This window comes from Chiloscyllium plagiosum, chromosome 5 (assembly GCF_004010195.1).
Source record: "Chiloscyllium plagiosum isolate BGI_BamShark_2017 chromosome 5, ASM401019v2, whole genome shotgun sequence".
NCBI classification, from domain to species: Eukaryota; Metazoa; Chordata; class Chondrichthyes; order Orectolobiformes; family Hemiscylliidae; genus Chiloscyllium; species Chiloscyllium plagiosum.
In genome coordinates, this window is record NC_057714.1 from 113,480,265 (window position 1) to 113,504,220 (window position 23,956).

At 44.7% G+C, this 23,956-nt stretch overlaps 1 protein-coding gene across 1 annotated transcript in view; it reads right to left on the minus strand.

The window, feature by feature from the left end:
* LOC122550159 (vasoactive intestinal polypeptide receptor-like) overlaps window positions 1-23,956 on the minus strand; it is an 89,084-nt gene that overhangs the window by 34,024 nt on the left and 31,104 nt on the right. The window contains exons 3-6 of the mRNA XM_043690842.1: window positions 22,768-22,875; window positions 21,357-21,463; window positions 14,915-15,012; window positions 9,807-9,939 (exon numbers count right to left, since the gene is read on the minus strand). Coding sequence (XP_043546777.1) covers window positions 9,807-9,939; window positions 14,915-15,012; window positions 21,357-21,463; window positions 22,768-22,875 — 446 coding nt within the window. The remainder of the gene's footprint in view (window positions 1-9,806; window positions 9,940-14,914; window positions 15,013-21,356; window positions 21,464-22,767; window positions 22,876-23,956) is intronic.

The window sequence follows — 23,956 nt, forward strand, 5'->3', positions numbered from 1 at the left end:
GCATGATAGGACTGTCAAAGAAGACTCAACTGTCACCTTCAAAGCGATTTGGAAACGTACAAGAAAAAAGGGGAAGAAAAGAATTCCAGGTTCGGGGATAAGAGCTGGGGTGTGGGACTAATTGGATAACTTGGGTCAGATTGCTAGCAAAGTAGCATTGGGTTTAATGATCTCCATCAAAAGTGGTGTGAGATTATCTCAATCCCCCCAGTTAGATTTGTGCTCGATAGTGGCTCTTTGAACAGTGAAACAATGCAAGCAAAAAAAAAAAAAAGTGAACAGGGAAAGTTGGCCAGTGAGCAGAGTGGGGAGGTGGACAATTCTGTGTTTATGCTGTCAATTGTCATTGTCAAGATAAACTAAGGCCTACTTCTTTAACTCACATATCACGCTCAGAAATTCTGATGCTCTCAATATGGTTTCAGTTAGAATAAAGAGATTCACTTTTGTTTGGTTTTGACATATTGACCAGAAAGCTGTTACTGAGGCCAATTATTAACTGTTTTGTGTATCCTCTGCCAAGGAGCATGCCCTCTTATCTGCTTTGCTCGTTATTTAATTCTCGTCTGTATGCTGCTCGGAGCTCGCCAGGAGAAAGATAATGAGGCTGTGGTTCCAATGATACTTACAGGTCAAAGTGACTGCCTGGATAAAGAAAAGATTCAAGCTTTTTAGCCAACAGGCTTTGGCAATGTGGAGTTGGCTCTGAAAGCATATTGTCAAAAGATGGGAACTGGAGGTCTCAAAACAAAATCAATTATAAAAATTGAAAATCCAAAGATACCAAGAAATGAAGGGAGACCAGGAGGTTGCCTAGCGTGGTCAGCTCAGTTGGTAGTGTACTTACCTTTGAGCTAGAAGGCTGTGGGTTCAAAACCTTTTGCTTCAGTGCAATACAAAAGTATTCCTGCATTGTCAGAGGTGTCACCCTTCACAGAAACTGGAAATAGGCCATTCGGCCCTTTGAGCATGTTCCACCATTCAATGACAGAAATCACATTATAGTCCAACAGGTTTAGTCTAAGTTAAAAATCCCTGATAAAGAAGCAGCGCTTTAAAAGCTAGTGCTTCCAAATAAACCTGTTGGACTATAACCCGGTGTTATGTGATTTTTAACTTTGTACACTCCAGTCCAACACTGGCTCCTCCAAATCAGGTTTAGTTGTAATGACACGCTTTAGGAGCACTGCTCCTTAGTCACCTGATGAAGGAGCAGCTCTCCGAAAGCTTGTGATTTCATGTTGGACTATAACTTGGCATTGTGTGACTTCTGACTTTGTCCACCCCAGTCCAACACTGGCTCCTCCACATCAAAGCTACCATTCAAAGGGATCATTCAACTCAATACCCTGTACCCACTTTCTCCCCATACTCTTATCTGTGCACCTCTCGAGATCAGAAGATATCTGATAACCACCTCTTTGATATCTCCTGAACTGCAGGTAGAAAAGAAAGAGGATAACCATCTTCACCGATGGTCCCAAAGAGCCAACAGCACCCCCTTCCTCGTACCCTTATTAAAAAAAACACAGGCCAGGAACTCCACTCTTAGCACCAGAGAAATGATAGCACAGAAGGGGGCCATTTGACCCATCTTGTCCATGCCGACCCAAAGACACCCAGATGCCCTTTCCAATTCCATCTTCCTGCCCACAGCTCATAGCCCTGCAACTTAAGGTGCAGATCCAAGTACTTCTTGAAAGGGTTTAGGGTCTCAGCCTCCATCACCAACTCAGGCAGCGAATTCCAGACACCCACCACCCTCCGCATAAAAAAATGTTTCCTCATGTCCCCTCTAATCCTTCTGCCACTAAGCTTGAGTCTATGGTAAGGAAAGGCTGGATAGGCAGGGACCCTTTTTCATTGGTGCATAGGAGGTTGAGAGGCAATCTGATAGAAGTTTATAAAATAATGAGGGATATAGGTAAAGTCAATGGTAGTTGTCTTTTCCCTAGGGTGGGGGATCACAAGACTAGAGAACATATTTTTAAGGTAAAAGGCAAAGGATTTAAAAACATCATGAGGGGAAACTTTCCTTTACACAGAGAGTGGTTGACGTGTGGAATGAATGTCCTGAAGAAGTGGCTGACGTGGGCAGTTATATTTAAAAAAACACTTAAATAAGGACATGAATAGGAAAGGTTTGGACGGATATGGGCCAGGAGTAGGCAGGCAGGACTTGTTTAGTTTGGGATTATGATCAGTATGGACTGGTTGGACCGAATGGTCTGTACTGGTGCTGTATGACCCTATCATCCCTGGATTTTGAACCCTGTGCCATAGGAAACAGGCTACTCCTCTCTACTGTTTCTCTACCTCTCATAATTTTAAATATGTCAACTTTGTCGCTCCTCAGCCTTCTCTGTTCTGAGTACAACAACCTCAACCTCTCCTGTTTTGCCCTTCACCAACCACTAACCAATATAACATTTATTGGTTAATGAATTTAGTTCTCTATGTAGTGGACAGGTTGTTAGTTTCTGCACTCGCTCACTGAAAACACTCCTAGTGGAGGAACATATCATATTAAACCAATTGAATGGTAGAGCAGTTTAGGGCTGAATAGCCTTCTTGTATTCCTATGTGAATTGGCCATACTAAATTGCCCAGTGTTAAGTGCATTAGTCAGGGGTAAATATAGGGTAGGAAAATGGGTCAGGGTGGGTTACTCTTTGGAGGGTCAGTGTGGACTTGTTGGGCAGAAGGGCCTGTCTCCATGCAGTAGGGAATCTAATCTAATCATGTCCAATGGTCTTAAGAGTGCCTTTTGAATTCCACCTACCCCCAGTAACCTTTCAGTCCCTTGCCTAACAAGAATCTATCTAACCTTCATCTTAAAAATATACACAGAGCTCTTAGCCCCATCCATCACCTTTCGAGGCTCATCTCTTTGAGACAGAAATAATTTCCTCACTGCAGTTACGTTGGGGTTTTGAAGGATGTGGATGCAAATTGGGTAGGCGGAATTAAGGTAACGACCAACCATTGAATGGAAGAGGCGAAGAGTGTACTGCTGGAAAAGCATAGCCAGTCAGGCAGCATCCGAAGAACAGGAGATCTTGTGTTTCGAGCATAAGTCCTTCATCAGGAATTGAATGGAGGAATATACTAGAGGGGCTGAATGGCCTTCTCTAGTTTCTATCTCCCTTTCCAGCTTTCATTTTATTAATTTCTGTAAAGGCGCCGGCATTGGGGGACGTTGCTTTATTGCCTCCTTGCGATTCTAACGGAAGAACTTCGAGAAATAAATCCTGTTATTAGCATCTAAACAACTCTGACTATATGGTATGAATTTCCAGTAAGTGTTGGGACAATGGATTACTGCCATCAGTTCTGGTCACCAAACTAGAACAGGTCCAGAAACACCCAGCCTCACACACACAAGACAGACTGAATCAATTCCACAGTGGGGAGGGAGATGTTATCAAGATGTTGGACTGATCACATGCAGCTAGGGGGAGGGACTGGAACTTCGAAGAGCAGTCTGTTCTTATAAACCCACCTCAGGGGTTTCACGGACTGCTCTGTGCTCGTCCATTCATTCTCTGCCCTGCGTGTTTTAACCTGCAGTGAGACCATTCTGTAATTTGCTATTCATGTAGATCTCCTCCTCAGTGACATACTAGACAGCGGCTTCTGAAACACAGCGCTCAGGCTTCTACAGCTGACAATCCCTCCTGCAGATTGTTTTATTGACTAGGACAGCATTCATGACTTCCCACAGGATGCCAATTCCACTTTCCCGAGCTGTCCTGCCATACCTTAAACTTTACAAACTATGCAAGCTCACCTAACTGCTTTGTCTCTGAAGTCAGTACAGAAGTGTGGCTGACGGATGGTGGGGGAAGATGGAGGAAAAGCACCTTTAAGCAAGATGCTGTTGCCTTTGGGGCAGGTCTGGTAGGCAAGCGTGCCTCTTTCTGCATGATAGGTTTGAGCAATGTTGCATATGTCCAGGAGATTATCGAGAAAGTTCCCTAGTATTTAGGGTAGGGCTGAGTCAGAAGCCTGGTTTGCCAGAAGCAAGCTAGTTTTATCTACATTGATTTGGGAAGGCAGTGGCCTGGTGGTATTATCACTAGACTGTTAATCCAGAGACCCAGGTAACCCAGGTTTGAATCCTGCCACGGCGGAATTTGGACTCAATAAAAAGTTGGAATTTTGGGTCTAATGATTGTCAAAAAGAACATCAACAAACAATTGGGTTCATTAACGTCCTGCAGGGAAGGAAACTTCAATCTTTACCCGGTCTGGCTCGTGACTCCAGACACACAGATGACTCATAACTGCCCTCTGGGCAATTAAGGATGGGTCCCCATCCAGTGAATGAATAACCAAAAAAAAAATGGGATCGCTGGATTTTCTCCGGTGCTCAGAGCTTCTAGTGTACAATGTTCTATCACATCATCATGTGGGGAAAATACAGGGAATTGGACACGAGGATGCTCGGATCAGCCACGATCCTACTGAATGGCGGTGCAGGCTCGAGGGGCCGAATGGCCTACAACTGTTCCTATTTCTTAAGGGAAAACATTGCCCGGGATTGAAAGAACTCACACTAAATCACTAAATCCAGCCGTGCACCACGACAGGGTTAAGAAAATTAACAGATGCACATTTTCTCTTTAGCCACAGAGAGAAAAAAAAAGAATAATGTATCGGATTTGGAATGTTCCCCTTTGGCCAAGATGTCAATTCACAGCAAATTTACACTGGATCCAGTTACCGACATGGATGTGAGAAATGAAAGATTCCAGGCTCAAAGCCTTCGAGATATTCCAATCACGACAATGGAATCATTTAGTTTTTCCTTTGCTTGCTGCCCGGAGTTCCTGTCTCCAGGACCACCACCACCTCCCCCCCCACCTCCATGGCCATCCAAACACCACCCCCCCCCCCCCCAATCGGTACACCTTGATGCTCGTGTGTATGCTACTTCCAAATCGTAAAAATATCAAAGGATTCACAGCACCGAAGGCGGCAACTTAACCCATTCAGTCTCTACTAGCTATTCAGTCTAACATCACCGTCTAGCTCTCGGTTTGTAACCTTGCGAACGAAGAACCGCAAGTGCTCATCAACTCTGGTCTCCCTGCTGCAGGAAGGATGTTGTGAAACCTTTTTTAGAATCCCTACAGTGTGGAAACAGGCCCTTCGGCCCAACAAGTCCACACTGACCCTCCGAAGGGCAACCCACCCAGATCCATTCCCTTATCCTATTATCCTACGTTAACTCCTAACTAAGGCACCTAACCTATACTATGGGCAAATTCCCTAACCTGTACATCTTTGGATTGTGGGAGGAAACCGGAGCACCTGGAGGAAACCCATGCAGACATGGGGAGAATGTGCAAACTCCACACAGACAGTCACCCGAGGCGGGAGTTGAACCCAGGTCCTTAGCGCTGTGAGGCAGCAGGGCTAACCACTGAGCTACCATGCTGCCCTTCTTGGGAGGGTTTAGAACATCTTTTACAAGGATGTTGCCAGGGTTGGAGGGTTTGAGCTATACGGAGAGGATGAACAGGCTGGGGCAATTTTCCCTAGAGTGTCGGAGGCTGAGGGGTGACCTTATAGAGGTTTATAAAATCCTGAGGGGCATGGGTATGGTAAATAGACAGAGGTCTTTTCAAGGGTAGGAGAGTCCAGAACTAGAGGGCATAGGTTTAGGGTGAGAGGGGAAAGATTTAAAAGGGTCCTGAAGGGCACCTTTTTCATGCAGAGGGTGGTGCGTGAGGTGCCAGAGGAGTGGTGGGGGCTGGTACAATTGTAACATTTAAAAGACATCTGGACAGGTATATGAATAGGAAGGGTTTGGAGGGATATGGGCCGGGTGCTGGCAAATGGGACTAGATTGGGTTGGGATATCTGGTCGGTGTGGACGAGTTGGACCGAAGGATCTGTTTCTGTGCTGTATATCTCTATGACACTGTGGTGTTTTCTTGATGTGTTAAGGTTGAGACAAAGTTGCTGAGCATCTGCTCAATGTCAATAAACAGGTTTAAGGCCTTGGGATTTTTTTTGAAGTTGGAATAAGCACACTTTGGGATTACTGTGTAAATTCTGATTGGCTTGCCATAGCCATGTATTATTAAATTCGAGAGGGCTCAGAAAAGATTTTACCAAGATTGTGGCAGGACTGGAGGGTTTGAGTTATCGGGAGAGGCTGGATAGGCTGAGGCTTTTTTCACTGGAGTGTAGGGGGTTGAGGGCTGACCTTATAGAGGTTTATAAAATTATGAGGAGCATAGATAAAGCGGATAGCAAAGGCCTTTTCTTTAGTTCAAAACTAGGGGGCATATTTTTAAGGTGAAGGAGAAAAATTTAAAACAGGCCTGAAGGGCAACTTTTTCACAGAGGGTAGATTGAGTATGGAACGAACTGCCAGAGGAAGTGGTAGATGCAGGTACAGTTACAAAAAGGGATATGGGCCAAATGCAGGCACGTGGGACCAGTTTAGTTTGGGAAACTTGGTCGGCATAAACAAGTTGGACCGAAGGGCCTGTTTCCATGCTGTATTACTCTATGTTCTATGAACAGTAGAGCTCCCACAGGATCAGGATTTTTGTTTAACTTTCTGTAGCTGTTGGGGGTTTGGAAGCTCCTATACAACTCTCCCTGCTACAGAAAAACACTCGAGTTCTCTCTCTTTGAGTTTTCTCTTTACATTGTTCCTCCTGGATTGGAGAATTGCATGTGACAATCTACTTTACTGAATTTGCCTTTGCCAAGGGTGTGTTTATAGGAAATTACAATATTGGAACAGTTGAAGTTTAGTAGTTAAAATGTTCTATTATTGCATTAAGTTTTCCAATAGAGTTAAGCTATTCCAATTTTTCTTTTAGTTTGCATTCTAACTATATAGTGTAAGAATAAAGTGTGCTTTGTTTCAAGTCTGATAGTCTGACCAATCAAATTGTATCCGGAACACAATGCCTTACACTTGCCTTTAAAAAATAAGAAAAAGTTGCGCTCTAGGCCGTTTCCTTAATATACATTGGAGGGGGTTCGGTCTGACCCATAACAAAGAAGAATGAGCTCGTGTCACAGAATCATTACTTATCAGAGGCAGGCCATTCAGCCAGTTGAGTCCTTACTGGTGGAGAGTATTGTGAATGGAGATGAGGAGAATGCAGGATTTTCACAACAAGTTGGTGGAAGTGGATGGGCAGGCAGGGGGCAGGTGCAGTTCAATGCAGAGAAATATGAAATGATTCATTTTGGGAGGAAGAATGTGGAGAGACAATGTCACAGAATCATTACTTATCAGAGGTAGGCCATTCAGCCAGTTGAGTCCTTACTGGTGGACAGTATTGTGAATGGAGATGAGGAGAATGCAGGATTTTCACAACAATATAGACAAGTTGGTGGAAGTGGATGGACAGACAGGGGGCAGGTGCAGTTCAATGCAGAGAAATGTGAAATGATTCATTTTGGGAGGAAGAATGTGGAGAGACAATATAGAATAAAGGCTACAATTCTGAAGTGGTAACAGGAACACATGATCTTGGATTGCTATGCATACAAGTCACTAAAGATGGCAGGACAGGTTGAGAGAGTAGTTAATAATGCACACAATGTCCTAGGCTTTACTAATAGCGACAGAGCACAAGAGCAAGAAGGTGACGCTAGACTTCTACAAGACACTAGGTTGCTCTCAGCCGAAATTTTGTGTCTAGTCTTTGCGCTGCACTTTGGAAAAGACTTTATTTATTCCTATCCATGAAAATAACAAGAACACAATGGCATAGATTTAAAGTAATTAGTAAAAGAAGCAAAATTGACACTTGCTTATGTAGTCGAGAGTGTGGTGCTGGAAAAGCACAGCAGGTCAGGCAGCATCTGAGGAGCAGGAGAATCGATGTTTCGGGCATAAGCCCTTCATCAGGAACGAGGCTTGTGAGTTGGGGCTGAGAGATAAAGATTCCTGATGTCCGAAACGTCGATTTCCCTGCTCCTCGGATGCTGCCTGTCCAGCTGTGCTTTTCCAGTGCCACACTCGACTGACTTCCAGCATCTGCAGTCCTCACTTTCTTCTACTTGTTTATGCAGAGAGTAGCTTGGGTCTGGAATGTTCTGCCTGAGTGGAGGGTGGAGGCAGGTTCAACTGAAGCAATCAAAAGGAATCTGACTATTACCTGAAAAGGAAGAACATGCAGGGTTACAGAGAGAAGGCAGGAGAATGACAATAAGGGAACTGCTTATTTCGGAGAGCTGGAACAGGCACGATGGATTGGACACACTCCTGCACTGTTACAATTCTGTGATGATACAGCAGATTCAATGGGTCAAATGGCCTAATTTTGCTCCTATATCTTAAATCCATAAGATTGCAAGTCTAGGTTCCATAATCCTGTACCTTCAGCTAAAGGAATCAGTTTTTCTATACCTACCTTATCCAAACTGCTGCTAACCTTGTACACATAAATCACTTCAATCTCCGTTGGACCAAAAATAAATTAGTAAAAAACAAATCAATGGCCCATACCCCCAGCTTAGTTCCTGGATTTGTCAGATTGGTGAGGTCATGCATTTATCAATGAGAAGGCATTTCTAGCCTGCAGTAATACTTTGTCATATCAGGGTATTCATACATTGAAGGTAGTTTAAAATCAGGGTACCATCCAGAAGACCTTTTTGTTTTTAAACACGTGGTAAATTGGCTTTGATGACAAGTATTATTTATGATTATTCTGATACTGAAGTGGTGAATGTCTTGGTCTATTAAGACCAGGACAACATCCAGGCTTGGGATGATAAGTGGCAGCTAACATTTGTGCCACACAAATGCCAATCAATGATATCTCCTACTGACATTCAATAGTGTTGCCATCATGGAAGCTCCCCCTAATAATCCTGGGGGTTACCATTGACCAGAAACTCAACTGGACTTGTCACATTAACACAGTGGCTAAAAGAGCAGGTCAGAGGCTGGGAACACTGCAGTGAGTAACTCTAAACCCTGTCCACCATCTACAAGGCACAAGTCAGGAGGGCAATGGAATACTCACCACTTGGGTGCAGCCCCAACAACACCCAAGAAGCTTGACACCATCCAGGACAAAGCAGCCCACTTGATTGGTACCACATCCACAAACTCCTTCCACCACTGGCACTCAGTAGCAGCAGTGTTTACCAGCTACAAGATGCACGGCAGAAAATCATCGTGTCTCCTTAGATAGCACTTTCCAAACTCATGACCTCTGCCACTTAGAAGAACAAAGGCAGGAGATACATGGGAACACCACCAATTGCATGTTCCCCTCCAAACTAGTCACCATCCTGACTTGGAAATATATTGCCGTTCCTTCAGTGTTGCTGGGTTACTCTCTCCCTAAGGGCATTGTGGGTCAACCTTAAGGTCATGAACTGTCTGGGTCACCACCACTTCCTAAAGGCCAATTTGAGAGGTCAACTTGAATAGAGGTATAAAAGATGTTGAGAGGCATTGATAGAGTGGATAACTAGAGACTTTTTTCCCCAAGGCAGAAATCTATACCACGAGGAGGCATTATTTTAATTGGAGGAAGGTTCAGGAGAGATGTCAGAGATGGGTGCATGGAATGCACTGCCAGTGGTGGTAGTCGAGTCAGATACATTAGGGACATTTAAGCAACTCTTGGATAGGCACATGGAAAATAGTACAATGAAGGACATGTAGGTTAGTCTGATCTTAGAGTAGGATAGTAGCACAACACTGAGGGCCGAAGGGCCTGCACTGTGCTGAACTGTTCTATGTAATTAGGGATGAGGAATAAACGTTCGCTTTGCCAATGAGCGAGTGTGTTTGGCTACTCTTGACTTACCAAGGCCGTAAAGCAACGATCGGTTTCCTCAACTTCGAACAAGACAAGGTCTTTGATAAAGACAGCGATGGCTCTCAGGATGAAGGACATAAATAAATTCATGTGGATGTAATTCCGTGTACAGTGCAACTTCCTGCAGAAGAAAAATTAACAGTGATGGTGACATAAATGGCCCAAGATTGAGGAGATAATCAAAGAATAACAAAACTCATTACCAGAAGAGGTAATGATGGCAGATAACTGTACTACTGTCAACACATTGATGGATCCTGTTGATTGTTTCCTGTTGTCCTCAATACCTCTCAATGGATGAATTGTGGTACTAGCTGATCCAGAACACTTTCTGACCCAGCTGTTGCCATTGTTTCATTCTCCCACCCAGGGGCGGCACAGCGGCCTCAGTGGTTAGCACTGCTGCCTCACAGCACCAGGGACCCAGGTTCAATTCCTGCCTCGGGTGACTGTCTGTGTGGAGTTTGCACATTCTTCCTGTGTCTGTGTGGGTTTCCTCTGGGTGCTCTGGTTTCCTCCCACAATCCAAAGGTGTGTGTGTCAGGTGAATTGGCCATGCTAAACTGCCCATAGTGTTGGGTACAATAGTCAAGGGTAAACATGGGAGAGGGGAATTGGGTCTGGGTGGGTTACTCTTCGGAGGGTCGGTGTGACTTGTTGGGCCAAAGGGCCTGTTTCCACACTGTAGGAAATCTAATCTTAATTAACGTCCCACTGTTTCAATTGCAATCCTCTTAAACTGTGCGTTCTGCAGCCTATTGCCAAAGTTCGACATCCCTTGATCACGTGTAGCATATAAACGGCAATATATCTTAGAGGGGTTTTGCCCAGGGCTGAGGACTTTTAGCTACAAGGCTAAGCAGTGGAACACCAGTTTGCTGTAAAGGAGGCAGAGTAGAGATTTAAAGAAGCAAATCAAAATTAGGACAGAGGGATGGGGCAATGGGATGGAGTGGCCTCTTCTAATGCCATGAAGCATCCAATGCAATTTGATATAATTCTGTGTTGGGTGGAAATGATGCTGATTTTCAGGGAGAACTTGGAACAAGCAATATCCCAACAAGTGGCTGTTACACACTATGCCCCACATCAAGCCAAATGGATTTCCAACTTCCCAAATTCAAAAATCTGTCTCTAAGTAAAACACAAAAGCCTCGCCCATTTTTCTCAAGAGCAGCGATTGGCTCTCACGGTTACCAATCAGAGGATGATGGAGTTGCCCCTGTTTGAAAGCCCCTCTTGCTCTCATGGTGCACTGGTCATGTTCCTGTCGCTGGGACAGGAGATCTGGATTCCAATCCCAGCTACTCCAGAAGGGTGTCATATCACTCCGAATTATCGCCCCTGGTGGACGGATTGATTGTCCTCCTGAAGTGATCTCCTCATCTCTACAGTGGATGGGTGACACCCCATCCTGTCATTGAATCCGCACAATTAGTCATTTGGATATTTTACTGGGACACAAGTGGCAGTCTAGGCTGTCAGTGTCCCTATTCAAAGGGGTCAGCTCCAAACCTAATGTTTTCCTTTATCTCCTCACTTCCTCTTAGTCACAGAGTCATAGTCATAGATTCGGCTATAGTCCCAGTCCAGTCATAGAAGTAAACCATTCAGTCCATCGAACCTGGTCCACCATTCATTACTATGGAGTCTGCTCAGACATGACTACCACTGAAGGTGCATGAATTCTAATTTCCTGCACTTGTCCCATATCCTTGAATGTTATGATATTTGAAGTATTCATCCAAATATGTTTTAAAGGTTGTAAAGTTTCCAGCCACCACTACCTTCCCAGGCTATGCTTTCCAGATTCCCACCACCTGCATTTTTCCCCCAAATCCTCTCCGAATTTCCTGCATATTTTTTTACATTGCCCTCTTGTATTTGACCCCTCAATGAAGGGAATAGCTGTTCTCCATTCAGCCCGTCCATACCCCTCAATCTTAGACACAACAATCATGTCTCCCTCAGCCTTCTCTGCTCCGAAGAAAACAATCCAAACCTATCTAAATGTCTTCCTATAGCTCACTTTCTCCATCCCAGGCAACACCCTGGTGGTACTATCTGATCCAGAACAATTTCTGACCCAGATGTCACCATTCTCTCATTCCCCCACCCATTAATGTCCCACTGTTTCAATTCCAATCCTCTTAAACTGTGCATTCTGCAGCCTATTGCCAAAGTTCCACATTCCATTATCATGTGTAGCATATAATCGGCAATATATCTTAGAGGGGCCAAATAACCCCCTCCAGTGCTATCACATCCCTCTATAGTGTGATGACCAGAACTACACATAGTACTCCAGAACACCAATGCTTTGTACAACGCCAACATTACCTCCTTGCTCTTATACTCTATGCCACGACTGATGAAAGCAAATGTCCCATATACCTGCTTAGCTTTCTATTCATGTGTTCTGCCAACTTCATTGATCTGTGAATAATTACTCCAAGATCCTTCTGTTCCTCTGAGCTACTCAACATCCTGCCATTTATTAAATACTCCCTCATCTTGTAGTTTCTTCCAAAGTTCCTCACCTTGCACCTATCAGGATTAAATACCATCTGACCAACCCATCTATATCTTCCTGAAACCTACAACCAACTTCTTCACTGTTAACCACTCTACCAATCTTCACCCTTAGCCAACTGTAGTACCCCTCAGTGCATGCGGAGAATTTCCATTTGTCATCTGAATGAGTCCTGATTCATTAAGTCAGAATCATACAGCAAAGAAATAGACCCTTTGATCCAACTTGTCCATGCTGATCAAGTTTCCCAAACTACACTAGTCCGACTTTCCTGCATTTGGCCCATATCCCTCTAAACCTTTCCTATTCATGTACCTGTCCAAATGTCTTTTAAATGTTGTAACTGTACCTGCATCGACCACTTCCTCTGGCAGTTCATTCCACATATGAAACACTATGTGAAAATGTTGCCAGTCAGGTCCCTTTTAAATCTTTCTCCTCTCACTGTAAAATTATGTTGTGTAGTTTTGACAGCCCCACTCATAGGGAAAAGACCTTTGCTATACACCCTATCCATAACCCTCATGATTGGATCAACCTCGATAAGGTCACCCCTCAACCTCCTACGCTCCATGGAGAATAGTCCCAGGCTATCTAGCCTCTCTTTGTAACTAAAATCCTTTAGTCACAGCAACATCCCCGTAAATCGTTTCTGCACCCTTTCTAATTTAACAACATCCTTCCAATATCAGGGTGATCAGATCTGTCCACAGTGGAGGCCTCACCAATGTCCTGTACAACTGCAACATGACATCCCAATTCAATGGTCTGAGCAATGAAGGTAAGTGCGCCAAACACCTTCTTCATTACCCTGTCTACCTGTGACCCCACTTTCTAAGAACTATGTACTTGCACCCTAAGGTCTCGGTGTTGAATAACACTCCCCAGGGCCCCACCATTAACTGTCTAAGTCCTGCCCTTGTTGAGAAACCAAATTTTATTTGTTGCTATTCTTTTGTGGCTGAACAAGGACAGGTTTCAAGATTAAAATTGGAGCCAAGTTTCCCAATCTATCCCCTCATCCCTAGGCGTCATCGGAAAAGAAAACTTGTATTTACATAGCACCTTGCACCAGCCTGATGCACTCCCAAAGTGCTTCCCCAGCCCATCAAGTCTTTAACACTGTTATAGAGACAAACTGCATGGGAACAGACCCTTTGGTCTAATCAGGAGAAAGTGAGGACCTGCAGATGCTGGAGATCAGCCAAAAACAATTGTGGTGCTGGAAAAGCACAGCTGGTCAGGCAGCATGCGAGGAGCAGGAGTGTCGACTCTCCTGTCCAAAGTCAAAAATTGCAGTGCTGGAAAATATAGCTGATTGGGCATATCTGAGGAGTGTCGACTCTCCTGCTCCTCAGATATGCCCGATCAGCTATATTTTCCAGCACCGCAATTTTTGACTTTGGTCTAATCAGTCCATGCCAAACTAAACTCGTCCCACCTGCCTGTTCCTGGCCCATATCCCTCCAAACCCTTTCCTATTCATGTCCTTATCCAAATGTCTTGTCAAGAAAGAAAGGAAATATCACCTTAAGCAATAGGAGGAGAAGTAGACCATTCAGTCTTTTGGGCCAGGTCCCCCATTCAATACCATCATGGTTGATCTTCAGCTATAACTCCACTTTGGTATTTCCTCCCCATGCCCCTTGGTTCCTGGAGAGACCAGGAATCTATCTATCTAATGTTAGCTTTAAATGTCTTCAAGTGATGAAGCATACACAAATCTCTGGGGTAGTGAATTTCAGAGGTTCACAACCCCTTGAGTGTAGAAACTCATCTTCTCAGTGCTAAATGATCAGCCCCTTACCCAGAGACAGTGCCCTCCCTTGACCCTTCCCGTTCTCGATTCCCCGGACAGTGGAAACAATCTCTCAGCATCTACTCTGAGAAGCCCCATCACGATTTCATACGGTTCAGTGACATGGCCTCTCATTTTTATATAACATTTGAGAATGTAGAGGCAATTTGTTAAGAATCTCATCCCTGGGACAAATTCATTGAGTTGTCTCAGTAATGCATGTATATCTTTTGTTGAATGTGAAAACCAAAACGGCACTTTTCTTTGTATTCACTCATGGGATGTGGCTGTTGCTTGCTGGGCAGCATTTATTGGCCCACAGGGCAGTTAAGAGTCAACCACGTTTCTGTGGGTCTGGAGTCACATGTAGACCACACTAGGTAAGGATGGCAGTTTCTTTCCCTAAAGGACATTAAAGAACCAGATGAGTTTTTATTCATGACAACTATTTCTGGGATTTAATCCCAGGAATTTTTATTGCCCCATCTGCCACAGTGGGATTTGAACTCGGGACCCCACAACACTGAGATCCTGGATTAACGGTCTAGCGATAAGACCACTCGACCATTGCCTCCCCTTCAGATGTGCTCTCTCCAAAACCCAAATGACTGTAGTAAGACCTCTCTATTCCTGCTAAAGCCTTGCAGACTCTCAAATTACAGATCACCAAAGGAGGCCATTTGGCCCATCATGTATTCACTTGAAGGGCTATAGCAGACAAGTACCTTATGCCAAACTCTTATTTGTCCCCTTGTGATGTCCTACCTGAAAATGCAAAGGATAATTATCGCAGTTGTCAGGGCACAGAGGGACAAACTGTGCCCGATGGTGTAACCAGTCTTCACTGCTTGATAGAAATCCCTCTGTGGGGGTAAGAAAGAGGTATTTAGGTGATTAAGCAGGTCTCAGGTTTTGCTGAGCACTTACGCAGAAGATGCTAAGCATAAGCCCCACGTCCCCAAAGTCACCTGGTTCACATTCCACCCTCCTGCTAGCGGCTCGAAACACATGTGGCCGAATTATTGATAGCTACTGAAAATATAAAGTGCTGAAGGAGACCATTTGGGCCATCATGTCTTTGCTAGCCCCAAAGTCCCCATACTCCAGCTCTCGCTCTCCAACTATTGGGTGGGGGCTCACAGTATTCCAAACACTTACAATCATCATGGGTTTGAGTCAACCATCATTTTAGTTTCCCACTTGATTCTGGGCCAAGACAAAACCCTCCTCCAGTCACATCTATGTTTCTTTTGCTCATCCACTGAATGTGGAATCACTGGCTAGGCCAGCATTTATTGCCCATCCCGAATTGCCCAGAAGGCAGTTGAGTCAACGACACTGCTGTGGCTCTGGAGTCACATGTAGGCCAGACCAGGTAAGGACGGGAGATTTCCATCCCTAAGGGGACATTCGTGAACCAGTTGGGTTTTGACCACCAATTGACAATAGATTCATGGCCACCATTAGACCCTTAATTCCATGGTGAGATTTGAACCCGAGTCTCCTGAACATTAGCTGAGTTTCTGGGTTCAAATCCAGCCATGGCAGATGGGGGAATTAGCATTCAATTAAAATTAAGAGTCTACCAATGACTATGAAACCACTATCGATTGTCAGGAGAAGAGACATCTGGTCCACTAAGGACCTTGAGGGAAGGAAACTGCCATCCTCATCTGGTCATAGAGTCATATAGTGCTGAAACAGACCCTTCGGTCCAACTCATCCATGCTGACCAGATATCCTAAATGAATCTATTCCCATTTGCCAGCACTTGGCCCATATCCCTCCAAACCCTTCCTATTCATATACCCATCCAGATGCCTTTTAAATGTTGCAATTGTACCAGCCTCCACCACTTCCTCTGGCAACACATTCCATACACGTACCACCCTCTGTGTGGTTTCCCCTTGGGTCCCTTTTAAATCTTTACCCTCTCACTTTAAACTTATGCCCTCTAGTTTTGGAGTCCCCTACCCTAGGGAAAAGACCTTGGCTATTCACTCTATCCGTGGCCCCTGTGATTAGATTAGATTAGATTACTTACAGTGTGGAAACAGGCCCTTCGGCCCAACAAGTCCACACCGACCCGCCGAAATCCTCTGGCAGCTCATTCCATACACGTACCACCCTCTGTGTGAAACAGTTTCCCCTTGGGTCCCTTTTAAATCTTTACCCTCTCACTTTAAACCTATGCCCTCTAGTTTTGGCGTCCCCTACTCCAGGGAAAAGACCTTGGCTATTCACTCTATCCGTGGCCCCTGTGATTTTATAAACCTCTAATAACCTGGTTTACGTGTGACTCCACACCCACAGCAATGTTAATTTTTAGAAAGATTAGCCACCTTAACATGCCCTCATATGCAAAACTCCACCTGGTGTTCCTCGGTGCAGTGGTATTCAGCAACCACAGATAAAACACTCGAGAATGTTTCCACAGTACAATTCTCTTGTCGCTATCACGAAAACAGAGGGAAAATTATACAGGATCACTGAATCATCAACAGCTGTGAGTTTGCCATGGGAGCACTCCAGATAAAAATACTTCCTGGATAAAGAGCTCGGCTGTTCCAAGGTGTACCTCATTTATGAGCATGTAAAATTTACATAAATTTGACATTTTGAGTGTAAATGATTGCTGCCAGCGAGCTGCACAAATGATCGTCACTGCAATAAATCGCTAAACTTCAGCTGCTAGTACTTTTTTTTAAAAAGGAACTGTTGTCCTGTGAAAATCTTTTGCTGGTCAGGTAGGGCTGGATTTCCACAGTTTGTATCCCCCCCTCTCCCTGATTACTGTGAGGAGAATGAGTCCTCAAGAATTTTAGAATGTGCTTAATTTGAGCAGTAGCTAACAGATTGACAGCACGAATTGAGTCAAACAGCACAGAAACAGACATTTTAGTCCAACTCATCCGTGTCGATCTTAAATACACCGAATCCCATTTGCCAGCATTTGACCCATATCCCCCTAAACCCTTCCTATTCATATACCAATCCAAATGGCCTTTTAAAAAAAATGTTGTCATTGTACCAGCCTCCACCACTTCCTCTGGCAGCTCATTCCATACACGTACCACCCTCTGCATGAAAACGTTGCCCCTTATGTCAGTTTTAAATCTTTCCCCTCTCATCTTCAACCCATGTCCTCTAGCTCTGGACTCCCCAACCCCAGGAAAAAGACCTTGTCTATTTATCCTATCCATGCCCCTCATGATTTTGTAATCCTCTACAAGGTCACCCCTCAGCCTCCAATGCTCCAGGGAAAACAGCCCCAGCCTATTCAGCCCCTCCCTGTAGCTCAAACCCTGCAACATCTTTATAAATCTTTTCTACAGTTGGTGAAAGATCAGCATAGAAGGTGCCCATTCAGCTCCTGGTTTCTGATCTGGTTTTCTGAATGAGCTGCCAATTTCCTTGCCCAATTAAACCATTTCAAATGCTCATTATCTGAAATAAAAACAAGGCTAATTTGGATCTTGATTCAGCTGCGATTTATAACAAGACATCTTGAACCTTATCAATCCTCTACCTTTCTAAATTTTTTTTTTCTAACCTCTCCCTTCATTTGGTGATGGCCCTTGAATTTCTATTCTCTTGTCACTCACTGACTGATTAACAGTCTTTTCTTTAAGGAGCAGCTGTTCTTTTTAGCTTCCTTACTAACTTTCGCGATGGTCTCATACAATGTCGCCTCATGAAAGGAGCCTTTTTGTGTGCGCGCGAGCCCAGATCCCCAGGAGTAATAGTTGGTCATTCTCACGCCTGTTTGGCAGTGGCACAATTTGTTGAGTGCAATAGTCAGGCAAAACAGGCAGCCACCTAGAAGAGGCATTAAGACCCCAGCATTGTTCCAGAGGGACCTATGATGACCTCTGAAGAGATTGGCAGATGGGACTTTCCTGGTGAAGATGCGGCCTACAAAGTGGTCTCCTTCAGTACGATGAGACAACGATGTGGCCTACAGTCGTAGGAGCTGTGTTCTTGTTGGTCAACTACTGGGCTAGAACAGCACCAGCACATCCTCAATCTCCCACCCCACCAGCAAAACTCTCAACCCCCACCCCACCTCCGACAACTTTTCCCTCACCCTCTCACCACTCCCCTGCTCCCTGCTGCTGATAGAGCATTAAGCCAGATTCGTAAAGATTGAAGGTGCGTTAAGATCGGACAGATCATGGCTAAGTTAAAGCCGGAGGCCCAATTTGTGTTCTTAGGGTTCCCTTTTGAAGGGAAGGGAGTCTGCCATCCTTACCGCGTCTGACCCTATGCATGCCTCCATGTAACTGCAATCAATGACCAGTGTTGCTGAAATCCCATGAACATCCCTGAAAGTTGCCACCCAGGTCGATAGGCTTGTAATGAAGGCATATGGTGTGCTGGTGTTTATTGGTAGGAGAATTGGGTTTCAGAGCCATGAGGTCATGCTTCAGCTGTACAAGACACGGGTAAGGCCGCACCTGGAGTATTGCGTACAGTTCTGGTCACCGCATTATAGGAAGGACGTGGAAGCTTTGGAAAGGGTTCAAAGGAGATTTACTAGGATGTTGCCTGGTATGGAGGGAAGGTCTTATGAGGAAAGGCTGAAGGACTTTAGGTTGTTTTCATTGGAGAGAAGGTTGAGAGGTGACTTAAAATCGAGATGTGTATGATAATCAGAGGGTTAGATAGGTTGGACAGTGAAAGCCTTTTTCTGTCGCTGGTGAAGGCTAACGCTAGGGAACACAGCTTTAAATCAAGGGGTGATAGACTTAGGACAGATGTCAGGGGTAGTTTCTTCACTCAGTAGTAGGAGCGTGGAACGGCCTGCCTGAAACAGTAGTAGACTCGCTGACGTTAAGGGCATTTAAATGGTCATTGAACATATATATGCATAATAATGGAACAGTGTAGGTTAGATGGGCATCAGATTAAGTTCACAGGTCAGCACAATATTGAGGGCCAAAGGGCTTGTACTGCACTGTAATGTTCTACAATGTGATAGGCGGGTCACCACTGGGTGAAGTGAATTTGGGAAGGTGGTTCACCATCATGGAGACATAGCTGGCTTCTGGTAAGATGCAACCCACCGAGATCACCTCGCATTATTCTGAACTCGAGACAACAGACTCAATGTCTCAGCACAAGCCCATTACACCAGAGACTAGCCTCGCACATCTCCTTTAAATCTTCCCCCTACTCACCTTAAAAACTTATGTCCCCTACTATTCGACATTTCCACCCATGGATAAAGATTCCGACTATCCACCCTGTCCATGCTTCTCAGTTTTATCAGATCCCCGTCCCCCCCTCATGCTCTAGTGAAAACAATCCAAGTCGAGAGTGTGGTGCTGGAAAAGCGCAGCAGGTCAGGCAGCATCCGAGGAGCAGGAGAATCGATGTTTCGGGCAACAGCCCTCCATCAATAGGCTCACCCTGATGAAGGGCTCTTGCCCGAAATGTTGATTCCTTTGCTTCTTAGATGCTGCGCTTTTCCAGCGCCACACTCTCGACTCTGATCTCCAGAATCTGCAGTCCTCACTTTCTCCTGAAAACAATCCAAGTCTGTCCAACTTCTCCTCAATACGCTCCAATCCAGGCAACATCCTGGTCAACCACTTTTGTATCCTAATCAGAGCCTTCACGTCCTTCCAAAAGTGTGTGGACCAGCACACAATGCTCCAAATGTGGCCCAACTAAAGTCTGAAACAACTACAACATGACTTGCCAACTTTTATACTCAATTCCCTATCAGTTGAAGGCAAGTGTGCCATATGGCTTCCTTTAACTTTATTCATTGGTGTTGTCACTCTCAGGGAGCTATGCGTTTTTATCCCAAGATCCCTCTGTATATGCAATGTTCCTGAGGATCCTGCCATTTATTGTTTACTTTCCTCTTGTGTTTGACCTTCCAAAATGCAACACCCCATGCTTGTTCAGATTAAACTCCATCGGTCAGTTCTCTGCCCAACTTTCCAACTGATCTATATCCTGCTGTATCCTTTGACAAATTTCCTCACGACCAATAACTCCGCCAATTTTCATGCTAACTGCTGACTTACTAATCAGACCACCTACATTTTTCACCCAAATCATAATATATATAAAATCATAAATAATAGAGGTCTCTGCTCTGATCCTTGCGGAATACCACTGGTCACAGACCTCCAAATCAAAAAAACACCCTTGTTTTGGTGCCCTTATACTGGCATTGGAGGTGGTCCACAGAAGGATTGATTCTGGGTACGTAGGGACTTTCTTTTGAGGAGAGGTTGAGCCTGTACTGACTACAGCTTAAACGAATGAGAGGTGACCTTACCTGAATATATAAATTCTTTGGGGACGTGACAGGGTAGATGTGGAGAGGTTGTTTCTCCTTGTGGGAGAGTCTAGGACCAGAGGGGGCAATCTCAGAAGGACGGTGTCACACATTTAAGACAGAAAGGAGGAGGAATTTCTTCTCTCAGAGGGGACTGAATCTGTGGAATTCTTTACCTCAGAGGGTGTTGAGGTTGGGTCGTTGGGTATATTCAAGGCGGAGACAGATTTTTAAATCAGGAAGGGAATCAAGGTTACGGGGAAAAGGCAGGAAAGTGCAGTTGAGGATTATCAGATCAGCTATGATCTCATTGAATGGTGGAGTAGACTCGGTGGGCTGAATGACCTGCTTCTGCTCCTGTGTCTTATAGTCTTATCTGCAGGATTCTGGAGATAGCATGTATTCTAACCATTCTTGAGGTAAAGAAATTTCTCCTGATTTTCCTATTGGATTAGCTCGTGACTATTCTACATTGAAGAATTTCAGTTTTTTTTACTCCTCCTGAAGTGAGGGAAACTTTTCTAAATCTACGCCCCCATTAAAATCTTTCATAATTTTAACCTGGCACTCTCATTTCTTGGGAAAACAATGGAAAGACTCCTCAAATATCATCTCTTATAAATCGGTTTGGATCCTTCTCTGCTGTTTCTTTATCCTTTTCACAAAATGGAGTCCAAAATGCCAAGGGCGGTTGAACCAAATTAAAACCCAGTCTCGCTCTAGCCAATTTGAAAGGATTCCTAGCTTGCAAATTTTAAAAATCAAATTAATTCGATTTGTTAAGTGGAGTGATAGTCCAGACCCCCCCCGAACACCCTTCTTGTTGCCGTGGGATACCTGTCCTCTCAGGCTACCATTCGTAATCACTTAGTAAGCTGAGCGATGAAGAGCAGTAACAGAAAGCTGACAAACCTTCTGCACGGTTGGAGTGGTGTTGTTGTTGTTGTATCTACAGGCCAGGAAATAGGGGAGTGAGAGATTGGCCCAACCTTGCGTCGTGCAGTTCCTGCTGACATTGGCTGAAAGGCAAATGTTTTGCATGTTTTTATTATCTTAGGACAGAAACTGAGTTGTGTCACAATAAGTCGAATTTATATAGCGCCTTCAGTGGAGTATGAAAACATCCCCAAGGCACTTCATGGATCAGGAATAAGACAAAAGGATCCGGCCTGGGGACTTGGAGAGACATGCATTTTCATGGCCTCAGGCAGTGCCAATTAATTAACTTCAAATTGTAGAGAGCACAGAGTCACAGTGGTCTACAACACAGAAAAGGGCCCTTTGACCCACACTGTCTGTGCCAGTCAAAAACAACCATTATAATCCCATTTTCCAGCACAGAGCCAAAAGTCTCAAGCAACAATATGATAATGATAACATGTTGACAACCAATCAGCAGCCTTTTCTCCTGCAGTATAAATTGTTATGATCATTTGAAAATTGGCATTCTTCTATGTGTGCAAAATGACAACATGTCTGTCTTTTCAGCAAGATTGAATGTGATAACAATTGGATAATCTGCCATGATGACAGCAGATGAAGGACGATATTGGCTGGAGAGTGTTAAAGAGCTCTACTTACACTGTCCTGCCCCTGATAGTTTGAATGGCCGGGATTTTTCAGAACAGGCATTGATAATCTTCCTAGTGGCAGCCTCTAAAATGGCTGACACGGTCACAATCAAGGATGGTGGGACGGTTCTGCTGGACCAATCAGCTGTGCAGCCTCATTAGGAGGCGGGGCCGGTATGGAGGCTGAAAGCTAAATGGGGACTTTAACATACAGTTGGCCACATATTTTGTTCGACCACCAAGAGAACACCTATGATAAAGTGCATTCACAACAGTGTCTTTCTTTCTGTCTCACTAGACAAAAAAATTTTAAAAAGTGTATAACCATGACTTGGAGGGAGAAAAAAAAACAGAAAATGAAGGACCCGATTTGGCCCTAAACAAATAATAAAAAAAAAGGCAAATAGGAAGAGACCTCCATTTTGAGGTGTCCCCGATGGGGAGGCAGACATATTTTCCAGCAGCCCCTCCAATGGCAGTGCCAGTGGAGTATCCAGATGCCATAGCTTGCCAGGTCCTTCTACTGCATGCGTCACAATGTCAACTTTCACCAATTTGTGGATGTCAGCAATCCTTTCTCCTTGACAGAGTCTAAGGGCTTTATTTGGTTGTCAGTAGTGGAGGAAAATCGCGAGTGAACCTTAATAAGGAGAGGCTTGTTTCTTAAAGACAATGTTGTTGATTTATCAATGTACATTAAGAAGTTAGACACGGAGATCTGTGGATGTTGGCCTTCACTCTGGGTTGGTTACCTTTGATGTCCAGGAAAAGTGCAGGCAGGAATGGACAAGGCATCACCACAACTTCCCCGACCTGAGCAGACGGCCAGCATGTGAGGTTGTCCCACATTCCTTGACATCCTGCAAAACAGAAGTACATATCCTCAAAAGTGAATCAAAATGGCTAGGTCTCATACAATGGACCTTAAAAGTAACAAAAACAACCGTGGATGCTGGAAATCATACATAAAGGAGACCCACTATGGCCATTCCCCTCACCATTAAGTATATTGTTTTGGTTACTGCTTTGGTGGGGGGTGGGGGTGATGATCTACCAGAGGAAAGCCATAGTGGTCAGTTCTCTGGCACTGAGCCTGACACTGTGGCCCAGAAGGGAAGGGGGCAGAATAGAAAAGCGCTAGTGGTAGGAGACTCTATTGTTAGGGGAATCGACAGGAGATTTTGTGGTCAGGATTGGGATTCCCAGAAGGTACGTTGCCTCCCTGGTGCCAGGGTCCAGGACGTCTCCGATCGGGTGTATAAGATCCTGAAAGGGGAGGGCGAACAGCCAGAAATCATGTTACATATTGGCACCCATGATATAGCCAGGAAAAGGATCGAGGATATAAAAAGTGATTTCAGGGAGTTAGGGTGGAAGCTGCAGAGCAGGATGAACAGAGTAGTGTTCTCGGGTTTATTACCGGTGCCACGAGATAACGAGGCGAGGAACAGGGAGTGGGAGCAGCTTAACACGTGGCTGCGCAGCTGGTGTAGGAGGGAGGGCTTCAGACATGTAGATAATTGGGATGCCTTCTGGGGAAGGTGGGACCTGTACAAGAAGGACGGGTTGCATCTGAACTGGAAGGGGACCAATGTCCTGGGTGGAAGGTTTGCTCGAGTAGTTCGAGAGGGTTTAAACTAGTATGGCAGGGGGGTGGGAACCTGAGCTGTATACCGGAGGGGAGAGTTGATAGAGATGAGGCAATAGCAAGAGGTAGTGCAGCCAGTGGAAGGAATTTCCTGGGAAAGAACCAAGGGATGGGTTAAAGTGTGTTTGTTTTAATGCAAGGAGTATCAGGAATAAAAGTGATGAGCTTAGAGCATGGATCAGTACCTGGTGCTATGATGTTGTGGCCATAACAGAGACATGGGTTTCTCAGGGGCAGAAATGGTTGCTGGATGTACCAGGGTTTAGAGCATTTAAAAAGAATAGGGAGGGGGG